General features: G+C 44.2%; 9 protein-coding genes across 9 annotated transcripts; 6 read left to right on the forward strand and 3 right to left on the reverse strand.

Annotated features, from left to right (window-relative positions):
* Positions 1-80: 80 nt before the first annotated feature.
* Positions 81-2,027, forward strand: L199_003755 (uncharacterized protein; the record flags this gene model as incomplete). The annotated part of the gene is made up of 12 exons (XM_064889483.1): positions 81-362; positions 429-635; positions 708-820; positions 874-910; positions 974-1,072; positions 1,125-1,220; positions 1,271-1,489; positions 1,558-1,598; positions 1,654-1,718; positions 1,777-1,823; positions 1,879-1,939; positions 2,008-2,027. The coding sequence occupies 12 exons, from the start codon at positions 81-83 to the stop codon at positions 2,025-2,027; spliced, it is 1,287 nt and encodes a 428-aa protein (XP_064745555.1).
* Positions 2,028-4,932: 2,905 nt separating this feature from the next.
* L199_003756 (uncharacterized protein) lies at positions 4,933-7,997 on the forward strand (the record flags this gene model as incomplete). Its single annotated transcript, XM_064889484.1, has 3 exons — positions 4,933-5,009; positions 5,319-6,470; positions 6,524-7,997. The coding sequence occupies 3 exons, from the start codon at positions 4,933-4,935 to the stop codon at positions 7,995-7,997; spliced, it is 2,703 nt and encodes a 900-aa protein (XP_064745556.1).
* Positions 7,998-8,162: 165 nt separating this feature from the next.
* Positions 8,163-10,953, reverse strand: L199_003757 (uncharacterized protein; the record flags this gene model as incomplete). The annotated part of the gene is made up of 2 exons (XM_064889485.1): positions 8,163-10,860; positions 10,931-10,953. 2 exons carry the CDS (start codon positions 10,951-10,953, stop codon positions 8,163-8,165), a joined length of 2,721 nt encoding a protein of 906 aa, XP_064745557.1.
* Positions 10,954-11,254: 301 nt separating this feature from the next.
* L199_003758 (uncharacterized protein) lies at positions 11,255-12,715 on the forward strand (the record flags this gene model as incomplete). Its single annotated transcript, XM_064889486.1, has 5 exons — positions 11,255-11,380; positions 11,481-11,558; positions 11,642-11,744; positions 11,817-12,155; positions 12,282-12,715. 5 exons carry the CDS (start codon positions 11,255-11,257, stop codon positions 12,713-12,715), a joined length of 1,080 nt encoding a protein of 359 aa, XP_064745558.1.
* A 174-nt stretch (positions 12,716-12,889) lies between these two features.
* Positions 12,890-14,762, reverse strand: L199_003759 (uncharacterized protein; the record flags this gene model as incomplete). The annotated part of the gene is made up of 8 exons (XM_064889487.1): positions 12,890-13,170; positions 13,268-13,338; positions 13,389-13,565; positions 13,699-13,841; positions 13,906-14,146; positions 14,302-14,460; positions 14,538-14,604; positions 14,672-14,762. 8 exons carry the CDS (start codon positions 14,760-14,762, stop codon positions 12,890-12,892), a joined length of 1,230 nt encoding a protein of 409 aa, XP_064745559.1.
* Positions 14,763-15,153: 391 nt separating this feature from the next.
* L199_003760 (uncharacterized protein) lies at positions 15,154-17,671 on the forward strand (the record flags this gene model as incomplete). Its single annotated transcript, XM_064889488.1, has 8 exons — positions 15,154-15,404; positions 15,550-15,630; positions 15,751-15,867; positions 16,107-16,399; positions 16,469-16,633; positions 16,696-16,967; positions 17,037-17,162; positions 17,243-17,671. 8 exons carry the CDS (start codon positions 15,154-15,156, stop codon positions 17,669-17,671), a joined length of 1,734 nt encoding a protein of 577 aa, XP_064745560.1.
* A 427-nt stretch (positions 17,672-18,098) lies between these two features.
* Positions 18,099-19,208, reverse strand: L199_003761 (acyl carrier protein; the record flags this gene model as incomplete). The annotated part of the gene is made up of 5 exons (XM_064889489.1): positions 18,099-18,106; positions 18,175-18,184; positions 18,273-18,292; positions 18,561-18,699; positions 19,005-19,208. 5 exons carry the CDS (start codon positions 19,206-19,208, stop codon positions 18,099-18,101), a joined length of 381 nt encoding a protein of 126 aa, XP_064745561.1.
* A 450-nt stretch (positions 19,209-19,658) lies between these two features.
* Positions 19,659-21,294, forward strand: L199_003762 (ribosomal protein L17; the record flags this gene model as incomplete). The annotated part of the gene is made up of 6 exons (XM_064889490.1): positions 19,659-19,723; positions 19,860-19,944; positions 20,073-20,135; positions 20,237-20,662; positions 20,906-20,991; positions 21,099-21,294. 6 exons carry the CDS (start codon positions 19,659-19,661, stop codon positions 21,292-21,294), a joined length of 921 nt encoding a protein of 306 aa, XP_064745562.1.
* Positions 21,295-21,891: 597 nt separating this feature from the next.
* L199_003763 (uncharacterized protein) lies at positions 21,892-23,171 on the forward strand (the record flags this gene model as incomplete). Its single annotated transcript, XM_064889491.1, has 6 exons — positions 21,892-22,031; positions 22,134-22,252; positions 22,361-22,572; positions 22,715-22,824; positions 22,898-23,007; positions 23,092-23,171. 6 exons carry the CDS (start codon positions 21,892-21,894, stop codon positions 23,169-23,171), a joined length of 771 nt encoding a protein of 256 aa, XP_064745563.1.
* Positions 23,172-23,419: the final 248 nt, after the last annotated feature.

Raw genomic sequence — 23,419 nt, forward strand, 5'->3', positions numbered from 1 at the left:
GAATCTTGTTTACGACTTTATCATCATCTATCTATATACCACATACCGATTCAAGTCGATCTCAGATACCTATATACACAATGTTAGTCCGATCCCTTCGGTCTTCTCTTCTCCGACCCCGTCTCCCACCCTCCCAAGCTCTTCGAGCGATATCCACCTCATCCATCCGTCGACAAGTCCAGGAGATCACTAGACCAGCTATAGACACGCCGCTCTCATTATGGAACTTCACAGAGGAAGAGAACATGCTGCGAGAGACGGTACGAAGATTTGCGGAAGATGTGATTGGACCCAAGGTATCGAAGATGGATGAAGAGGAGAAGATGGATCCAGAGGTGATTCAAGGATTATTCGATAATGGTGTAAGCTTCTCTTTTTGATTTATAGTACAGTTCAAAGCCTAAGTATTGACATGATATCTTGTATAGTTGATGGGCATTGAGACTAGTGCGGATATGGGTGGATCGGAATGTAGTTTCACGAGTGCTATCATCGCTGTTGAAGAACTGGCCAGGGTCGACCCATCGGTTGCTGTACTCTGTGATGTGCACAACACCCTCGTCAACACAGTCTTGCGATTGTACGGATCGAAGGAGGTCCAAGAGAAATGGTTGCCTGATCTTGCTACTAAGAAGGTGAGTTGAGTTGCGTGTTTGCATACATCTTCAATGCGGAAGGATATATCTGATGCCGGCTTGGCGATGTAGGTCGGATCGTTCTGTCTGTCCGAACCTGCTTCGGGATCAGACGCCTTCGCTCTTCAGACCACTGCTAAGCTCGATAGCAGTGGTGACTTCTATACCCTTAACGGAAGCAAGATGTGAGCAATTATTTGCATGCATTGATACGTCCAGCTGAAAATCATTACTGTAGGTGGATCTCCAACTCTGCTGAAGCCGATACTTTCCTTGTAAGTCAACGCCCTTTCAATGAGTTATAGACCTTCTAAATATTAATCCAATTTCTTCATCAGGTATTTGCGAACGTCGATCCTTCGAAAGGATACAAAGGTATCACCTGTTTCGTGATGAGCAAAGATATGGGAGTTGAGATCGCCAAAAAGGAGAAGAAAGTGAGTTATGTCATTCAGAAGCCTGCTTGTCTGTAGCTCATACCTCTCACAGCTCGGTATCAGAGCATCCTCGACTTGCTTGTTGAACTTTGACGACGTCAAGATCCCCAAGGAGAATATTGTAGGTGAAGTGGGTAAAGGATACAAGGTGAGTGCAAGTGTCGCAGAAGACGGCGGTTCACTGATTTTCTTTTTCAGATCGCCATTGAAATCCTCAACGAAGGACGAATTGGTATTGCCGCCCAGATGGTCGGATTAGCCCAAGGAGCTTTCGACAAATCTCTGACCTATGCATATCAACGAAAACAATTCGGCAAACCAGTTGGTGAATTCCAAGGAATGGGATTCCAATTTGCAGATGTCGCTACTGAAATCGAAGCTGCTAGGTTGTTGACTTACAACGCTGCGAGATTGAAGGTAAGCTGTTCTCTAGTTTCCAATCGGTCTTGCATCAGCTGACTGATTATGTGTATCGGGCAATATAGGAGGAAGGTCGACCTTTCACCAAAGAAGCTGCCATGGCCAAGTAAGCTACATTCGTGGACCAAGGCTGAAGACTAAGCTTATGGATGAGTGCATAGGTACTTCGCTTCAGTGATTGCTCAAAAGGCAGCTGGTAATGCCATCGAATGGGCAGGTGGTCAAGGTGAGCTTCAAGTGATGGCTCAACGCAATGTGCTGGGAGGCTAACAAATTTTGAACAGGTTTTGTCAGAGAAGTTGGCCTCGAGAAGTACTGGCGGGACTCCAAGGTCAGTTTGCGCCTCTATTTTCTCGGAGATCAACTGACTGACGTTTTCTCGCTAGATCGGAGCGATCTACGAAGGTACAAGTAACATTCAGCTCGAAACCATCGCCAAGTTCTTGCGTAAGTGGATGGACCCGAGGTATGAACTTTGATTTGAATGTCGTTGCTGATCAGGTGGGATGATACAGGTAAGGAATATCAAACTTGATCAGGAACTGGCCTTCCCCGCAGTTCAGTAAGTTAAAGTTGTGAGATACGAACAGTTCTGTATATCGATTGAGTTCATGAGATACGTAAGATTATGCATGTATATGTCATTCCTTCTTTCCCTCGTCGCATCCAATAAGTTTATACAGCACGGATAAGTTATAGATCCGTAAAATGTAAGTTTGTAAACGGTAAACAGGTAAATAGGTATACTTTTCTGAGGGCTCGATCTGGCAAAATTACATGCGTCCATCTCATCGGTAAAGCAGACTACCCACATCTCGCAGCTGCTTTCTAAAATTAGCTCATGATGGAAGTCTCATGTTTGTATGTGGAATAAGGCTCAAGGAACATCCCTTTCAAAGCCGACAGGGATTTCAGCCAGATTTAAACTGGAAAGCAGAAGCTTCTAATGTTGTATGCGCACAACGACTGCTTTGGCTGAGAAATATCGGTTTAAAACCTAAAATTCAGATATCGCACGGTTTGCGGTTCACAAACATCAGGCATACCGATTTGAAAACCATCCTCCATTGGGTGTACATACGGACCGAACTGACGCATGCTCATTTTTGGAACAGAAATGGTGGTACCGTACCTGTACCTTTTGGCTGCGAGGTGCCTATCGAGATATAAATCAGGTGTTCCTGTCGATCTTTTGTGAGACAAAACCGGGTATGTATTCGTACCTATCACTTCAGTTATGGTCCCGCTTGACAGCCTGGTAGTCATGAAGAAGGCAAACGAGACGAAATTGGAGGGAATGAGGAGAAGAAGAGGAGAAGAGGAGAAGAGGAGAAGAGGAGAAGAGGAGAAAAGGGGGGTAAGGTTAAGTTATCAGATCAGTAACATCAAGCGGAGTATCCTCGAGGTACCCCCAGACGGTAGTAAATGGGACGGAACTGCCATCACGTCAATCACCCACTGTACGATGATCTATTGATATGAGTGATTCTTAAGCGAGGTGTTGTCTATGGCTAAAAACGCGTTGCGTCTACGATACATGACATGAGCAGAGATGAAAAAAAAGTCCTGTTTGTTCCTTTTACCAAAGGGGGTTTTCACTCCGTAGATCTCGCAGCGCACAACAAGCGCTCGCTTCCTGCTGAAAAGATCAAATCCAACGTCTGCGTGTTACAGTTTGGAAGTACCGACGCGTTTGAGTTTGTATGACCTTTTGGATTGATAACGACATTTACTGCATGCTCATTTGACATTCTACATAATTGTCCGCAATAAACGGACTTTCTGGCATCTCACTGCTTCACATCGCCTGGATGTAGATCGACTTTCGATGAGTTCAGTCCAGTCCGATCCGACCCCTCATCTCCATGGTCGGGGAAGCGTATCAGAGTTTCAACAAGACAGATGGAAGCGAGCATTATGATGACTTGATGACTCAGTGCTTTTATATAAGAACATTCCTGTTGGCCGATTCCTGGATTTTCCGGCTTCAATTGGAAAGGAAGAAACAAAAACGCCATTCCGTGAAATGATCGAATCGAATTAAGGGTTTTTTTTCGTGTCAAAATTCAAATTCCTTGGAAACCTACCTTCTACAAACAGTAAGAGTTCTTCGGCAAATTGTTGCTGTTATTGGCAAATGATATGTTATGGTTTGAGACATCCTCTGGATCGACAAGGTACGACGAGTATAGATACAGACTCATGACCAGTGACCGATGTCACGCCCACTAACTGGTAGATATCTCATTTGACATTCAATCTTGATACATCTTTGAGACAAAACCGATCGATTCTAGATTCCAATGTGAACGTTGGTAAGATATTCGATTCCGCAAGTACCGGGACCTCTCGTGGCATGAACGTTCTCCATGATAATCCGACAAACCGCGTTATTCGTTATTGCGAAAATGAAGCAAAGTTCAGGTATATAACCTTATTGTAGAGATCTGAACCGATCCATTACGTTAAATATTACCAAACTTCTTGAGTACAAAACATAACGGTCTATTTGGACATCCTCTTCCTCGGGGTTCTTGCTTTGCCTGCATGGAAAGTTGATGAAAAAATACTATGAGTCATCACAATATACACATACGGTAGAGTACTCGCTCTGGAATGGGTATTTGGCGTTTTAACCTTCCCGATTCCATTTCCCATAAGATTTCGGAGTATCTCTCCTCTTTATGAGCATTCGAGATCGTATATAACAACAACCACTTTGCTAGATAATCTATATTTGACCGACAATCTTTTCATTTATACGTACAATACGTTACCAATCAACTACGCGTGTTATACACCGACATAAACCATCAAGTACAAGTTCGCCCGAGCAACAGTTTTTGCATTTGAATCGGTCCGGTCAAGAAGACATACAAAAGGAGCCAGAGAAGATCATGAGATATCCATCAATTCATTCGACACACGTATCGCATTCTTCATCCTTACTGTCAACCAGAAGTTGATCCACATCTATTTATTCAACCTCTCGGCCGTTCATTTTGTTTTTTTGGACGATTCGCGAAACACGAGGCAACAACCATCCAACTCAATCGCGCTAGTATCCAATTTAGCTCCAAATTTAATACAATTCAAGTAAAGTGTGATCCAAGGCAGGTCTCGAATTCAAGCAATTATTTGGAATACTAGTACGGCTCAACGAGTCTTCAAACTTACCTTATCTGTCGGTCCGGGTGGATACACTTATCTCTGTGAGGCGTAGGCGTTGCAGGTTTACTCAAAATAGTTTAGCTTAATTCCTCGCCGCTTAAAGAACTCCCCTTTCGGAAGCTTTTCAACACAAGAACTCCATCATATACCTCCCAGAATCATCGCCACCGTTATATACACCTAAAGACCAATACAATAGAGAACGGAACCCTGTGAATACCTCGTAGCCAACATACACGACATTGGCCGAAGCACAAAGGTATCACACGATGTTCCGTCAAGTGAGCGTGATGGACGTGGACACGGGTGATCGTGAGCAAGAACCAAATTTCGATCAACCACCACCGTGAGTTTATCCCTCCCCTGCCCGACCCAATCCATCCTTTCCGTCCGTGCCGGGTTTTTCCATCGAGGCACCGAATCCAAATTCCAAGTCCCAAATCATAATTCCAACTGAATCGTTGGAATGAACCATCACATGTGTCAATTCACCTGATAACCAATTCCAACACGAATTTACCGACTCTCCTTAAACCCACTCTTCCTCCTTCTGTGCATGTTCATTTTTTCCTTGGCGTTACGCACTCTCTGATTGCGCAAGCATCCCATCATCCTAAGCCCAAAAATGTTAACTTTGTGAATCTGGACCAACTAGGAAACCCACTTCGTCTTCCAACTATCTCCATCATCAACCATTATACGCCACCTTAGCTGAATATACACTGAGTTCACCTCGGTCATTCCCTATCGACCCATCTTCTTCTACAACCATACGAAACACTTCATCATCCTCACGACGTCCATCATCGCCGCTTAGACCAATCGAAGAATACCATATGAATGAGCAACCTGGACCATCGAAAGGATATACTTTTCCTGGTAGCAGTAGTGACACCCGTTCCCCTGCTAAAGAAAATATCAGTATCGGCATGACCGCCCTGGCTCCCTCTATGTCACCTACCTCATCCTCCATCGGTGCTCTACCATTAGCTAGTACAAGTATGACGTCGACCGCTCAACATCGCTTGTCTGTCTCCGGCAGACCGAGAAGGCCTTCGCCCCTTTTACACGAGATCCAACCGCCCAGCAGAAGATTATCAGCCCATCAGATGCTCCTGCTCACACCGTTTGGGGGACCGTTACCGGCTGGAGCGTTGAATGGCGCAGGAGGTTTGGGTATGTCTAGAGGATCATCCAGTATGGGACATGCTTTACCTACTGCTCCTGCTAGGCTGGGAAGTGCAACTAGTCAGTCGAGTGGTTGGCCGAGGAGAGACAGTGCTACAGGCTCGAGCCACAACACCCCTGTACAATTAGCTAAAGAGTTGCCAACTGCTGGACCAAGAGCTCCTGTAAATCCTGCACCATCCATGGGCCGAGAATCACCATTACCAACGGCCAATCGATTCCCTCCACGATCTAGACATTCCCTCGCTCATCCCGTTGTCAATCCCTCTCCACTAGCTAGCGCACCGATGACTACCATTTTCTCTGAAGGTTCCTCGGAAGGTGCTTCTTCAAGAGATCCCAGTACACATGAAATGGAGAGAAACCAGACGTTCATGTCTCGAGATGAAGTTGGTGTAGATGCCAGAGAAAGGGAAAGGGATGAAGATCATGAAGCGGATTCGCCACCAAAGACCCGTGCGAGGTTACTTTCCGCTACTGTCGCTATGACCCGTTCCAACTCCTTGCCCGTGTTGACCCTTAGAGAGCTACAGGCGTTGAAAGAGAAAGATGGAGAGTTGGGTATTCAGAGAGGTGGTGATTGGGCATGGGTCTCAAGGGATGGGGATGATCCTGATGAGTGAGTCAACTTCCACATGACTCTGTCTGGGACTGTGCTAATTAATTGAATAGTGCTGAGCTGGAAACGCCTAGTCTGGGTACAGAAAGCAGTACCACCGCATCGACCTCGACGACATCTTTGGTTACTCCATCCGAGCAACCCTCCTCCTCTTCATCGTATCGAAACCCATTCACATCATTCAACGATCCTTTTGCACCTAGACAACCTGGTGTGACACCTGTTTCCATATACGCGCCAATGGCCACTTCGTCAGACTATCATTATTCCCCTACAGGACCAGGAGCAGAACTACGTAGAATGTCCGATGCTCCCCCTACTACATCCACTGCTACGCCCTCGCCTACGAGCCGTGGAGGTCGTCGATCAGTCACTGACAGTCGACGACCCAGCGCTCCGACTGCCCTTCGTCAATCCATAAGCGCCATGACACCTCGTCCCGTCCAACGACGTACGCCACCTCAGGCGAGTCAAGCGACCTTCCAACAGCAACCTACCTACCAGCCATTCACAGCTCCAGAAGAGACCAGTCCTCATGGATCTCCAATCGCATCTCTACCTCCTGCTTCTCGTCCTCGTCTACTTCGATACAAGAGTTCTCCAGCACGTACGACAGGTCTAGGTCTGAACATCGTTGTAAGACCTACCAACGCTGGAGGAAGGAATTCGGGATCGGACAAGTCTCCTGGCGATACTGGATCTGCCGGAACTGATAGTAGAGGATCGATGGGCGAACAGTCGAATAGTGCCGGACCATCTCGAGGGTCATTCACCACTGGACATTGGGCAGAAGTCGATTTCGTAGATTCCTTAGCTGCAGCTGCGGATATAGCACTAGCAGCGACTACTTCGGAAACGGTGTCTTCTGGACCAGCCTCGGCAATTGGTATGTCCAGAACTTCAAGTTCGATCAGGACCACGGCGATCGTACAGCGGAATTTGTCTTCTTCTAGCAATTCCAATACAGGTAGAGAATTATCCTCATCACGTAAAGTCTCTTCCACATCTCAATCCGCACCTCAAACTTCAATTGGATCAAAATACAAGATCGAACAAGTAACTTCTCGATCTCATATCCAAGAATTCGATAACGCCTCAGAGCCAGTATTCAAAGGTAGATCAAGATTCGAATCCGTTGATTCTGCCTTCCCACTCATGCCTGGTGGTCAAGGCGGGAGGCTATCCGTTCCTACCCAAGGAGCAGGTGAGATGTATGCCCACAGTAATAGGAATTCGAGCTTCAGCGTGGTGGAGAATGGTATCTTACCTGGATTGAGTGAAGGTTTCCCAAGAAGAGGTAGTTTAGGTATGGGAACTTTCGCCAGATTACGAAAGATGGTATCTGGATCTGGATCGGGAAAACAACAATCAAACAATAACAATAATGATAATAATAATGATTTGGCGGATGAACTGGGTCAGAGACTGGTAGCTGCCAGTGGATCTAGTGGAGCTTTAGCAATATCGTCACCTCATTGGTCGGAGAGAAGAGGTAGTTGGGCAGAAGGTTGGTCCAATGGGAATTGATCTATGATATCGCGCGTTTAATTTACATAGCCAAGCAACAGAATTTACTAGTTGTTGTACCAATACCAATACATCCAATGCATATGTCATCTGATTGATCATCATACCTAGCAAGGGAGAAAAACATGTGCCAGCAAGACACGTTCGTACAAAATAACACTCCGATCACGCAGTCAACCTCTGTCTTCTTTCCGCTAACCATCTCCTACTATTCGCCACATCCTGTTCAGTGGGTACGACATTATAGGACATATTCGTGTTGCCCTTCGTCTTTGAATTCTCCCCTTCTAACCAATCCTGCAACCATTTCCTCATAATCTCCTCATCCCTCACCAGGCGCAAACCCTTTCCATCTTCGCCAAACCCTTTAATCCATCTTCTCGGTCCCTCAGATTCACAGATGTGCAATAACGCCAAACACATTGTTGACCATGTCGGTTTGATATCCAAGGATTTCATCCAAGCTAATACTATCGGTATCTCGGAATGTCTATTGTAGTACCCCAGTAAGGCGATATACGATCGAAAAGTATTGGATGTGGGTATGATATGGGTGAATCGTGCATTCGGCGAGGGAATGAGTATCTCTCTATTTGCCTGTTCTTGCTTGGGATCTGATGCATCGGATGAGCTGAAAAACGATAAGATCGATCCGAAAGCACCTTGATGAGCTAATTCCAGTGGGGATTGCACATCCCTCAAATGTGGCCAATTTCCCAAGACTACCTGACGAAATATCCTTCTAGCCTTCTTCCAAGGTGCTTCCATACCACCTTTGTCAAATCTATACCTCCAAGCAGTATTCGGATTATCAAGTAAGATACTGGTCGAGCTATTCGCCCAAGTCTTATCGTTGTACATCCGATTATTTTCATCTTCTGTACTCAACCATTCATCACCCTCTTCTTGGTTATTATCATTTGATTCCCTCCTCTTTCTTCGGAATTGAAATTCCTGCGCTATCGCTCGAAGCCTTCGACGAAAGAGTTCGTTTTCCTCTTGATGCGATAAAACAACTTCGTCTTCCAGATCATCTTCGCTATACCTCGCTATATCCAGTAGAAGGTTCAGGGAAATATCATCTAGGTAAACTCCATACCGAGGTAAGGCAGCGGACCATAATCTGAATGCTAGAGAGGGTTTCCCATCAAGTCGACAGAGGTTCAAGAGGATATTGATGTTCTGAGCATCTAACGGGATAGATCCTGCCCAGCTATTCTCCTTTCTCTTTGTGATTGCTGTAGGTCTCTTAGCCCAGGTGTCGACTAGGACAATAGCAGTTTCGATGTTTAAAGCTGCGTGACAAGCCTCGGTGGCTACCGCTAGTGTGATCCTATCCACAAACAAGCCCTTGGCAATGGATGGAGCAGATTTCTCCCGTTCTATCAGATCCCTCCATATTTCCCACGCTTTTAATGGTTCTCCGCGCTTGATTAGACCGTACATTATCGGAGTGAGGGTATGTCCCACCACGGCATCTCCAGGGAGAGTCTCCGCCATCTCAAGTAAAGCTTCCGCCGTAACTCTTTTATCCTTCGAGCATCTGTCTAATAAGATCGACCAGGCGTAGCGAAGTAATGAATGAGCATCATACCGAGCAGGTCGGAATTTGGTTCCTCTTAAACTATTCTTCAATCCGGGTCCAGTCGCGTTCTTCAAATGAGCATCCAAGTCGGACAACGATCGTGTGTTGATGTAAGGTTTCATCGTAGGTAAAATATTGTCTAGCGATTTACTATATTGTGACAGTACCATTTCACTAATGATATTGGAGATCTGCTTATCCCTCTCCGACACCGAGGTCGTAGGCGTACACATCTCAATGGTACTTCTGATCGGTTCTTCATTGACGATTTGTGCTTTCTCCAATAGTTCATCTTCGTCAAGTTCCTCCTCTTTTTCATTCTCTTCATTGGCTTTAGATGTAGCTATAGCGTTAGTCTTATCTATAGCCAATTTCCACCGTATCCTGTATTTCCTAGCGGCCTTATCATCTCCTTCCTCCATAGCCGATAGGGTACATTGTTGCCATTGGAATCTTGTCAGTTCGATCTTCCTGGAAAATGAATATCCCACTAACATTCTCCGTAGTTCTGGAGTTAGGAATCGACGTCTGAAGATGTATTTGAGAAACAAAGGGGATAGTTGTGGTTGTGAGTCTACTTTAGATGATGATGGTAATTCGGAAAGAGTCTTGAGCAAGTGAGCGACTATACGAGTTATTTGGTCTCTGACAGGTAAAGGGAGAGGTTGAGTAGCTCTAGATGGTCCAAGGATAGTGAAATATCGGAGGTGTTGGATAAATCCTTTATATTTCGCTTGTAGATCATCTACATCCAATTGAACGGTCACATCTATTTCTACCTCCATTCTCTGTAAGAACAGCTGAACCACCGAAGGGAGTAATGCAAACATCTGATGTCGGCCCAAGTGTATAAGAAGCTGTTGGATTAGATCGACGATGTGATCTATAGGTATCTCTGTCTCTTCGACATAGGCTATTATCGACGGCATAAGAGTGATGATGTCGGACGGACGTGATTGGTGTTTAAGGAGAGGTAAGAGGTGATCTGAAGGAATGGGAGAGGTGAGATCATAGTGATCGAGAAGCGTTCCCAGAGATATAAACTTATCGTCGAGTAATGATCCGACGTTTGAATAGGTGTTTGTTTGGATTGCTGTTTCAAGAGGTTCCTCAGCAGGGACCGTTGCTCCCAGAAGAGAAGCAATGTGAGCATATCTTCTTCCAGGCAAAGTAGTCCCGCCGGCGGCAGGTGCACAGAAGAGATGAGGTGATGTAGGTCTCTTGATGCCGAACGCACGCAGGCTCGATATACGAGGTAGTGACCGACTGGTCACCAGCCTGAAGTTGTAAATATCGTCAGCAAAGAAGAGCAGAAGCTGATGACCCCTCGAATCGTCTCCAGACTCACCTCGGTAAGCCTGCACCTCTCATATTGTATGTTCTATCATAATTTCACACGTCCGGGATGATCTCGTCGAGATACCTGCTCTTAATCTTGCTGTTCAACAGATTTGCTATCGACAAGTAAGTAAAGCTTTGAGATGAGCTGAAGATGAAGTTTTCGGTAAAAAGTCTTGAATCTTTCAAGATGACCCAGCGGAGATCGCCGACTGACCGAAGAAAGCTTGTTGACATGAAATCATGGGTATACCTTCGAGGTGATTAGTTTTATGCCAGTCATAGCATAGTCATAACCCATAGCGAATGGAGTGAGAGTGACATCCTATTCGATATGCTGCAATCGTCAGAAGACGCTTTAAGGCTCTTAGCTGAAGGGCAAACGTTGTTGGGCGAAGGATGGACACATGTGGATAATTTCGATGAGCTTGATGAGGATGAGTACGAGGAGGAAGAAGAGGTGTGTATCGATCCTGCTCCTGTTTACCTGATCGAATCGAACGCATAGCTTGGAAATGGTGGATTTCGGCGTAATGAGTATGCTGATGTTTCGTGAATAGGAGATATACGTTACGATGGACTTGGGAACGACACTGGATGCCAAGGCGTTACAGAATGAGAATCAATATCAACTTGTTGTAAGTGAAAGTACCTCTCAGCTTACAGCCAGTGATCTGTCATCGCTATCAATTGGAAAAGCTGATGTATATACGGGATATAGGGTCTAGATACACCTCTGCCATTTCTGAAATTGGGTAATCAGATATTTCAAGGTCAAAATACACCGTTGATAGGAGATGAAGTGGTATTAGGCTTAATACGACGTGAGCTTTAGCTTCGAGCTGAGATAACAACGCATGATGATATGAGGTTTAATGCTGATGATTATCCAATAGACTCTGATAATCCCCATGACCCTACTCATCCACCATTATATTCAACGAACCACCGACTAACATTCCGAGCTATAACACTCGAACCTCGTTCTCAATCTCAAGCCGAACCTCAAGATGAACAAACAGCTCAAGCTGAACCTGGACCTGGACCTTCTTCAAGCTCTTTCAACCTTTCTTCCGACTCGCCCCTGGCTGCACTCACCATAAGTGGACCTCCCATGGGTAATTTCAAGAAGGGTAGATCGAAAGGTACTGGACAAGTCAAACCAAGATTCGTCATTGATAAACCTGAAGATTTGGAGAATTTCGATGTGAAAGCTATGAAAACTTCTCAGAAAGGTGAGTGAGACACGACTGTGACTGTCTCTCTGTCGCTCTTCTTCATATCCAATCTTATCGTATCGTGTAGACTATCCGAAAGGTATGAGATGATGCTGAATCTTAGCTATTGTTTATGCGATGTAGTCGAACTTGGACCGAACGTCTTGAGATCTCTAGGTTTACCACCCTCAACTCACGGCGAGAATGTCCTACTGAGCAAAACCGACTTATCGCAAGTGATTTCAGGTTATTCATCGAGAAGTCAAGCCAGTCAAAATAGGAAGAAAGGTAAAATTTGGGGCGTGGATAAAGATGGAAAGATAGCTTTGATTGATAGCGACCAGCAAGAGAGAGAAAAGGATAAATCACAAGAGGTTGGTGTCCCCGGTGATGTACAGATGGAAGAGGTTGTACAGGATAGCCCGTTACAAGGAAACAACGAAGGGGATACGGCTCGGATAGATGCAGTACAGCCTTTTAATACTGTACAGCCGGATGAAGATCAAGTTATGGGGAATGTGGAGGTAGAGGATGATCCTCCATGGGCTGAAGTAGAAAATGGACAAATCCATCAATAACGAATTTTGTTATCCCAAGTATGATAGTGCATTGTGCATTGTATTGTACATGATCTAATTTACGATATTATATGATCCTACCGAGTATCGTAAACCGTGTAAATATATGCTAGTAGTGATGTATATATAATGAACCTCTTCTTCTTCTATATTGACGATTATAAGAGTACAGTATCACATCCTCTGCATCCTAGTGTTCATCTCTCCAAACCTCCTTCTCCTCCACTCCCTCCTCTCTTTCGTCGTATCTTCTCCACCTACATGACCCCATCCATGTAGAGGTACCACGACGGCTGTACAGTTGTCCGACGCACCCAGATCTTCAGCGAAATGGACGATTGTCTTTGCTGCTCGCGTAGGGTCGAACGAGTGTCTGATGAGGTCCACTAGTTCTTGATCTGAGAGAAGGGAAGTCAGACCGTCGGTGAGTAGGATCAGGTAAGAGTGTTCATGGCCTAGTAGATATATGATCTATTTGTCAGCTAATTTCTACAATGGAGCTCATGGTTGTTGAAGCAATCGGATGACAAAGACATAATATACCCAACTCACCATCTATCACTCTACTGGTTACCTCTGGCTCAACAGTCACTCCTGAAGGTTTCCATTCACCATCGCCAAAGCTATATCAAACATATGAGCTGACATCCCTATTCAAATAGTCTAAACTCACCCTCGGGTATTCTCCACTACACCCATCCATCTACTCTCACCGAAACTGTCCGAAACCAACAATTCGGCTCCCATCCTTCTCAGCCTGCTGGCTTCTACTCGGGATTCCGCATGGTGCTTTTCGGTGAGAGGGATCACTTGGCCCGTAGGTTGATGGCATAGCAGTGCACGAGTATCCCTAGGGCGAACAAAGGGCAAGATTAGTGATGATGACAATGAAGGCGTGACCGAGATAGTGAAAACGGATGAAGATTGATAAGATAGTCGAGAATATTGATAAGATAGTCGAGAATATTGAATAACTGACTCACCCACAATGCGCTACTGTTAGACTCAACTTCTTAGCTGCCCAATATGGTTGAGCAGGTTCATCTAGCGAATGGAGCAAGACGACCGATGCTGTCGATCCACATCTCTTGCTTTTTTCTATATCTTCCAATACCACTTTGTCTGCCTATCGGTACCAGATTTACAAGTCAGCTCGTGTATTTGGATCTCATGCTGCTGAGCTGGCTCACACTTAAAAATGCCGTGGTCAATCTTTCTTCCAAAGTCATCGATTCGCCTTCAGCGGGTTTCTGACCGTTCGAAGCGAACCTTGTCCAACGCGATAATGCCCCGCCCCTCCACCGTTTGAAGTACCCCGCGTGTCTCTTTTTGGTCCATTCTACTAGATCTGGGATATCGGATGAAGAGACGGATTCGATCTGCTGGAATAGGTTGTCTTTGAGATAGGCCGATACTTCTTTACCACCGTGGCTATGTGGCCAAAACAGATCAGCATATATCCTTACAAGTGATGATAGATGCATCCATTTGGATGGAATACAGCAACTCGAGAGTGTATGTCCATGTTCGAGGATGATCACATCACACTTCGATTCAAAAAGTGATAGAGATAGATTGTCACTCACCCATCAAATATCCCAAAAGCAGCTACCTGTCCAGCCAAGAACTCCGACCCTGCAGTGGAGGGCTCCCACTCAACAGGAGACTTTAGCTTTCTCAGAGTAGTCTGGAGTTCAGATGAAGGTAATTGTAAAGATCCCACTACGGCAGCATCTTCTTGATACCTAGATTGTGATCCACTTGATCAGTTTATACACCACTTGCAATAGATGAATACAGACGGCTAAAGATATTGACATACTCTCTACTTCCTCTTGATGAATATACACCTATGATCTTGGGATTGTTCAGTGGTACTTTATACGTACCTACACGAATCAGTAAATCAACGATGTAAGCTATATGATGTATCGACAAGAGAGAGATACGACCCACCACCTGGAGTTGGTCCCCTGATAAAATCATGTACCCCTCTGACCCCGATGCCCCTCTTTGGGGCTATGAACGTTATCGAGCGTAGTAGCATGGCATGGGGAATGACCTATTGGCAGATGAGAATGGGGAAAGCTTGAAATCTTGCTTGCATCTATGAGTGCATCATCCACACAGGGAGTGTCTGACCGTAGCTTGGCTCGGGTAAAAGGGAGATGCGGGGTAAGTGATATAAACACGTGGTAAGCCGTGTGGGGTAAAATCAATAAATTATGTTCGTTCGAACTGAGATGCGCGTAGTTGGGTGACTGGGTATATAAAATGCGCAAAGTATCAATCATCTCTTTCTCTTTTCTTCCCATTCCTTCTTCGCTCTCTTTCACTTCCTGCGTTATTACCATAAATACTTGATCTACCACTGTTATTTCTTGCATTCGAGCTTGACAGAATAGGTGAAGCTCTGATCACAGAGCTACATCCCACTAATGTCCAAAATCGTCATCAAAACCGGATCCACTTCCAATACTCCTTCCCTGAACGGACGGTCCAAAACGAGGAGCGAATCAGTAGAAGAAATAGAAATCGAACCTACCCATGCTTATAATACGACGAATGATGAGTACAACCCGCCATTGAATAAAGAAGAACAACGTATCAGAGATTCAAAAGCGAGATACGAAGAGGATGTGAAAAAGCATCAGGTTATTGAGGTCAAACCTTCAAGGTTGGAAGATGAGTGAGTATGACCTAACTGTTGATGGTCGCCGACTTGCGGTGTGTGAGGGGTGGTCCGCGCGTAATTTCTTTCTCCCCAACATGACATGGGTAAATTAGCTAGAGTGCCACACATGTACAGTACTGATTTATATGTTGTGTCATAGCTGGCAGATAGCCTATGTGTGGTCATTCATCATCAAGTTCAATTTGAGGAATCATATACCGAAATTAGAATCTTTACAAGAGTACGTCTCAACTCGCTGAAAACGACATGACACGAAAGGATCTATTCCTAAAATTCCGATCATCGCCGTGTGGCACCTCGTACTCTACTGATCAACTGATGGGATTTTCGAATATCGTAGCTTCGAGGGATGTCTCAAGGAACCAGTAGCGAATAGACCAGATGATATATTCGAAAGTATCTTGATTTGTTTTCTGACCAATCTCAAAAATCTCAAATATGGTAATAAGAATCTAACGTAAGTTTTTGATCTTAACATGATGGGATATCCAGTCATTTGTGTTGGACCAACACGCATGGTCAGGGTAGCGTTGGCTTGGTCAAATTGTTGTCCCAAGAGTCAAAGTCCATTTTTAGTGGCGGTAGATCATGTCCCTTTTCAACATCCTTTATCAACCTACACTAAATCCAATCAATTCAACAGTAAAAGTGCCAATGTATGGGACAAAAGCTGAGTGAAGTCTGTTTTCCTTGTAGACCCGAGAACATACAACAACAACTATCGAATTACATCAACGACCAACTGACCAACACATCCGAATGGACCGTATGGGATAGAGGATGGCCAATAAATGAAGAAGACAGAGGATCATGCTGTACTTCCGATCCACACAGGTCGGAATTAGGTAGATTAAGATATTACGGCGAACCTTCCAATGCCCGTGCGAGTAAAAACCCCATTAGCCAAGTTGAACAGAAGGGCGGTGGGTTGTTCGAAATGGATTGGTGGGAAAGAGCCAAGTTGTTGAGACAGTTGGTAGATTGGCAATGTAAGTCCATAGTCATCTTTCCGAGCTGGCTCAGATGGAGGACCGAAAGCTGACATGGGAGATTGATAGTGACTCATTCAGAATCGATAAGGAATATCATACATCGAGAATTCCCCGCAAAGGCCAATGACAGTAGAGGCAAAAAGCCACAGATCGAAAATGAAGGAAGAGATTCGATCATAGTGAAGGAATTGGGGTTGACAAGGGACAGAGCGAGAATATGGTCCTTTGATGGTCAGTGGAATTGCCCAGTTTTTGACTTGTTACTTTTGGAGTGTGAGCTGATATTGGCACAGATTCATGGCGATTATATAAATCTGGTAATCCGTATAAGAGACCATGTCAACTGTCATCTATAACGACCGATCGAGAATCTTACGAACGTCTGATCGAGGAAATGGAAAGTTTCAGTAAGAGCGTTCCGGAACTCCCCGCTGGTAAAGGTTCGGCAGCGAAGGGAAGTAAAGCTGCTTTAGAGAGTAAGAAGTCGGCTCAGGCGAAGAAGAATGAAGGTGATTTGACGGAGAAGTTAAAAGAGAGGGTAGAGAGTGTTGAGAAGGAGGAGTCGGTGAGTTGGCTGTTGTGTACATCTTTTGGTCATATATGTTGATGCGTTTCTATGTGATGATTATTGTAGCGTATTCAGAGAGCTCGAAGGAAGATTGCTCAAGCAATTGAAATGCAACAACAAGCAGAAATGAGATCGACCAGAACGAGAAGGCAGAGTAAGAAAGTTGATTATGTCTATGATGACCATTCAGATGTGAGCAATATATCCATTCTTAACATATTGATCGATCACGCCATTGATGGTGACGTATTTGTACGTTCACGTGTGAATAGTTTGATTTTGATTCTGGACCGTCGAGAAAACGTCGTCATATATCACCTGAATTTCAAGGATTGGACGATAAAGGCAGACCTATCATACCCGGTGAAAGAAGATCAGCTAGACAATTGGCCCTAGACGTCAAACAACAACAAACGGAGAATCAGGAACCCGTCGTGGAAGATGGAAGCGTCCAAGGACAAGAAGAGAACTCGGAAGAAGGATTATCAGTTGAAATGTCAAGAAGTGCAGGTATGACTCATTCGTCGACTGATTCGGGGTTTACTGCCAATGGTACGGGTATGGATGTGGATGATCTGGATACACCCAACGCGAATGAACATGGTAATGGAGATGGGAGTGAAGAGATTAAGAAGAAGAGGAAAAAGGGTATGAAAGGGTATGCATGGGTAGAAGAGTTTGTTCCGTATGGGAAGGCGTAACCCACTTGTAGTGATCCATCTTGGTTCAGTAAATAATGTTATTATCAGACGTAGATATGTCTTGATGAGCAATCACTTATGTTGATACGTGCTGTGTTTGTAAGTAGAATGACGATGACGATGACGATGACGATGCACGATGCACGACACACAGACATGTCATAGTATCAATGTTAGTATCGTTCTTCCTTAGCGTCACTTCCTTCTCAATTCTCGCTCTTTCAATTCCATTTTTTTCTCGATCTGCCTTTCGTGTTCTTGTTTCAACGATGACCTAGCTTGACTGAGAAGTTATTGCATGAAAGTGAATCTGCTGTGTATGATACCACTACCCTCTGACTCCTACTCCTACTCTTCTTACTATCCCTTCCCTTCCCTCGTGAAACCAGAACCAGAACTATACGGAACGTTATATTATTGGAATGATTTAGTGGGCTATATAACATTCAGAGATCAGTCATTTTGCATCATTGCGCAGAAATTCAATTATATGTGAGACTGACCTTCTGGGGACTATAACGGTACGATCGATTGTATCAGGTTAGTAAATCATCATCTTGAATGGATGGATAAAATGTCATTTGTGTAATAAGTAACTCACGTGAGATACGTAATCGATAGCTATACATGAATGAAATGGATATCAGCGTTCACTCTTAAAGATTCGACCAGTGGTTCCTATGATTTCCCCACTTCGTGCAGCATCCCATGTCCTATGCCCTAAATTTTCTTGCATGACCATCCAGCTGTTTCTCCGAGATGGATCTCAAGATCGAAACAGAGGTGATGACAGGATTCCAGATCTACTCCTGTACACGTCCTCCCATAACCTTCTCCATATGATTCATGAACACAGACAGCATCTCTTCATCCAGCAACACTGACTCACCTTTTTGAACGGTAGTGATTTCATCGGCCTCAGCATCGGGAATCTCAATGGCGAACTCTTCTTCGATGGCCATGACTACCTCTACGGCATCGAGGGAGTCAAGTCCGAGATCAGAGGTGAATGAAGCTCCTGGTGTGAGCTATTATAGTAACATTCGATGGTGATGTGATTTGTTCAGGTTAGGTGAAAGGGAATTTGTCAAAAGATAAGTAGATTGTTGATGTCGATGATATGATATGATATCGGTAGCGATGGGGTGTCATAGGATGATGACGAGCGATGTGTGTACAAGCAAATTGTTGTGATAGAAATGATATTGATATTGATAGTTTATTGATCGTTCAATACGAGAATCCAAGTGGGTTCGATAGTAAAGGAAGTTACGATAAAAGCTCAAACCAATCAGCATCCACCTATTCCACCTTTCTTCATCTTCAAACGTACCTTGGTAGAATCAACTTTTTCGAAACTCTTCAATACGTCCAACACCCTCGAAGTGATATCATCTTTACTTAATCCAGCGGCGGCAGCATAACTTCTATATTGGAATACCACCTTTTGAGGCTTGATAGCTGAGACGGCGGTAGCTCGGAGGGTGAGTCGGAGGGAGGGGAGGGCGGATCGGAGGAGGGGGATGGTCCTGTACATGTTGGATGATATTTGAGTTGGTATCCGGGAAAATGTGTGTGTATAGGATGATATATTGATAGTCTCGTGTTGTCTCTGTCGATGATAATTGGATCGATTCCGATATATCGAGGAATTCACTACTATGTGACTATGCGCTATGCACTACTATGCACTATGCGAATCATGGTGAATGAGCAAGTGAGAGATGATGGAGGTCGGGTAATCCCGTTATCACCGATCATACCATCCTGTGTGGCACCGATTTTACGTAGAGGGGAGAGATGAATTAATTATCGTGATATTCGTGATATTTCTGACTTCTGCGATTTAACGGCAAATCCACCTTATATCCAAGCGTTATACATAATTCACAAGACAGATCAATCTTAGCTCGAACATCGCTACTGCAATAGAACCCACCTTCTTTCTGCTGGGATCCGAAACAAGCGTCAAAGAAATCATAACACAATGAAACACGGTATAAATCAACGTAAACTGGGTAGGATGCCTGCTCATAGGATAGCCCTATTGAGGTGAGTTTACTTCCTTCAAGTATGAACGAGTGAACACGAGGTTGGAGACCTTTTACGGTCTCTCTGTGGGAGGAAGGCTATTGATGAATTACTTGAAATGATGTGATTCGAACTGATCTTTCAAATTGAACCGCAGAAATCTCGTATCTGCATTGCTACATCATGAAACTATCAAGACGACTTTGCCTAAAGCCAAGGAAGCTGCTAGGATGGCTGAGAAGGTGAGTCATACATACTAAATATGCGACATGATATCTCTCCTATCGCTATCGAGGTATGCTTCATACAGAGAATCTGGAATGATTATCGAACGATTTTAAAAGCTAATGGATGTATTTCTCTCGTTTAGATCATCACATTAGGAAAGAAAGGTACCAATCCTTCTAGAAGTAAAGCCATGGCATATCTGATGGTAAGCTTTTCTCATTTCTCATATACTCTACCTTCTTAATTCGAAATACAAATCTCAACAACACAGACCATTGTAATTGACGATTGCTTCCCTTCCAATAGCCCCCACATAACTCCCCTTCCCCTTCTCCAATCGCCTCCTCATCAACCCTATCCACCGATCCCGAACAATTCATCGCCCCCAAATCACTCTTACCCAAATTATTCGAAGAACTATCCCTACGATACGCTGAACGTCCAGGAGGTTACACCCGAATACATAAATTCGGTAGACGACAGGGTGACAATGCCCCTCATGCTATCGTCACGCTCGTCGATGGACCGAGAGATCTGCAATTCGAGATGTTAGCTAGAGAAGTGGGTAAATCGTCTTTGGATCTCTTAGAAAGGAAGGGTGGGAAATTAGATGAGATTGATGAAGGTTGGGAAGGACTTGGGGAGAAGACGAGATTGAAAGTTGAGAAAGTGTTGAAGTATAAGAGTGAAGATGAGAAGAGGGAATTCAAGTTGAAAGCTAAGGAGTTTGCTGTGAGTGATTGGTTTATTTGTTGTATTTCGTTTTCCTGTGTTGGATGCAGGTGCTATCTAGGGAGGGATATGGGTATGACTAGTACCGTTTATCTGAAGCTGGCAAGAGAAGGGAAGACAAGAGCAGGAAAGGAACATTACTATACACATCTGTCTTCCTAAGGAATTGTATGCCGAATGGGACGATGGTATAACAAAGTGTTTCGAGTTAGAGCTCAGACTGACTATGTCGTTTTGTTCTAGGACTACATCCAAGCTGAAGAAGCTGCCTATGGTGGAGTACGATCACCGAAAGCATCCCCTGACGCACCCGCATTCAGAAAACCAGGGTGAGTACCTGTCTACATTTACTATCACCAATTGATTCATGATTGTTTGTTGTTCGTGGTTTTATACGTAATGAGTTGAGCTGATTTTTCCAATTGCAATAATGTAGTATGAACGTCCCCAAATCTGGTCGATTGTTACATGCCGGAGAGAGATTATCAGGTGTATCAACACATACTACTGGGTTAGGATTGGCCAGAGGAGCATTAGCGAGGACACCAAGAGGTAAATCCCATGTGGATAAATCACCTAGGTTCTGGGGTCAGGCTAGGTTACCTGAGGGAGTTGTTGCTGAGGTGTTGTAGAGGGGTTGTGTGGTATGCATACAGTGCAAACAATATGAAATGGATGAGAGAACGGGTTTTTGCATCAGAACTTCGGAGCATCAGAGCAAGATCTTGTCAGTCAATTGCAGCACTATACTGTAGTGAAACGATCGGATCGGGTTGAGTTGACTGAATCTGGTATAGGGTAAGTTGAGGCGAGCGAGGAGAGTGCGAATCAGGTACTAATCGGTGTCAGTCAGCGATTACTGAAAAGGGAAATAAAGGGGAGATGTTCAGGGTCTAAACTGGCGTGTCTCGGTTTGTGCTTGGCTCTGTTTAGAGTATATCTCTGTTCGTGTTGAGTGAAAGAGTAGAGTGAAAATTGATCTCAAAGCTGATACCTCATGTTATACACCATCTTATAGCTTGCTTCTTATTCTTCACCAAATCATACAGTATACACATACACCACATTCACTGACTCATCACTCTCACTTGCTTTCATCAAACTCATCAAACGTAACGTGTCAACGAACATCGACCATCCTTAGATACAAGCGGAAATATAGTCAGACACGCGATTCCATCGTATACCTTTCAATCAAATCAAAGTAGCAAACGAAAAAACGATAAACGATGCGAGGCGAACATTGTATAGCAGGAGCTACCATCCTATCCGCCGTGGCTATCATCTTGTTGATATTCGCGCATATAGGTCAAGTAGGATCGGGAGCTTTGGTTAATGGTATTCATTTCATGGAAGTCAACGTTGCAGCGTGAGTTGGAAGGTATATCATTCACTGGATAGGCAAAATACTGACAATAACTATTGTCCACTCCACGATTCTCTCTTCGCTTTATTGATATATCTCACTCAGCTACGGAAATGGATATCAAGGAGCGAACAACAAATCTGCATCTGGATTGTACGATTCAAAGAATGATGCGTTGGGTTCTGGTAAAGGTTTGAGACAATACTACAGATATGGTATTTACAGTGAGTCTGTCCACCAACAACTTCTACCGCATATAACTTATCATCTTCCTCTTCTCTTGTCGTTCATGTTACCTCTGACTAATACTTTTATATCTTGGATCCTTTCAGATGCCTGTGCATACCAAAAAGACGGATCTGGAATCTGCAATTCCTCGACATTCGCCTACCCTGCTGAACCACTCAGTCAAATCTTGGCTGATACTCCAGATAAATTCACCACTGAGACGAGAAATGTCATCAAGAACATTGATCCTGAACCTACGTTTGGTCAAGATGGTTATAATCATGCGATGACCAGAGGTGGAAGTGCACTCATCTTTGTGAGTGCCATGTTCATTGCGAATCGATCATGTAAAAGAGAAAAAAGGATACTATCATTTCCTTTCCGATAATCGGATTCTTGAGGATTACACGTTTTATATAGTGAGCTGTGACTGACTTTGATTTTTGCTATACGTATAGATCGGATCAGTTCTCGCTGCATTAGCTTTGATCTTCGGTATTATCAAAGTTCGAATTTCGTTCTTGGCTGCTGCTATCTGTTCAGGTGTCGGTGCATTCTTATTGATGATGTGAGTGTTGAATCATCGTAATCATCATGTCATGTGAAGGGGATACTGATAGTTGTATTTCCTTGCGGCATAGTGGTGCGGCACTCTGGACAGCTGTAATTGCCAAAGACAATTTCGTAAATACCGTTAAAGTGAGGAGTGGTGCTTCGCTAGGTATCAACGTTTACGCTGGACCTTCCTTGTGTGAGTGAACGTTTTGCTACGTTGTGGTATGGTCTACCTAGAGGTACTGACTCTAACTGATATCCTTTCATGCCACTCTCTTAGACTTGACATGGGTAGCTTTCGCACTGGTCACTCTTTCCTGTGCTCCGTACGTCATCGCATGCTGTACTTATAGAAAGTAGATCTGCCATTCGACAGAATAAGATCCTGGGAACAGGCGGAAGGAAGAAATAGGTTTAGATGATATGGTCTGAGGTGGTTTGGTCTATCTTTCTACTCTTCTCCGCTCCTGAACATTAACTGTGTATATATTTCTGTGAAATATACTTTCTTTCTCTCTTTTTTGGACTTTTCAATTTATCTATGTGTATATATCTTATCTTATTTTACCTATCTTCACCTATTTAATCTTATATGTCTATATGACAGT

The sequence above is a fragment of the Kwoniella botswanensis genome, chromosome 1 (genome assembly GCF_036426115.1).
Source record: "Kwoniella botswanensis chromosome 1, complete sequence".
NCBI classification, from domain to species: Eukaryota; Fungi; Basidiomycota; class Tremellomycetes; order Tremellales; family Cryptococcaceae; genus Kwoniella; species Kwoniella botswanensis.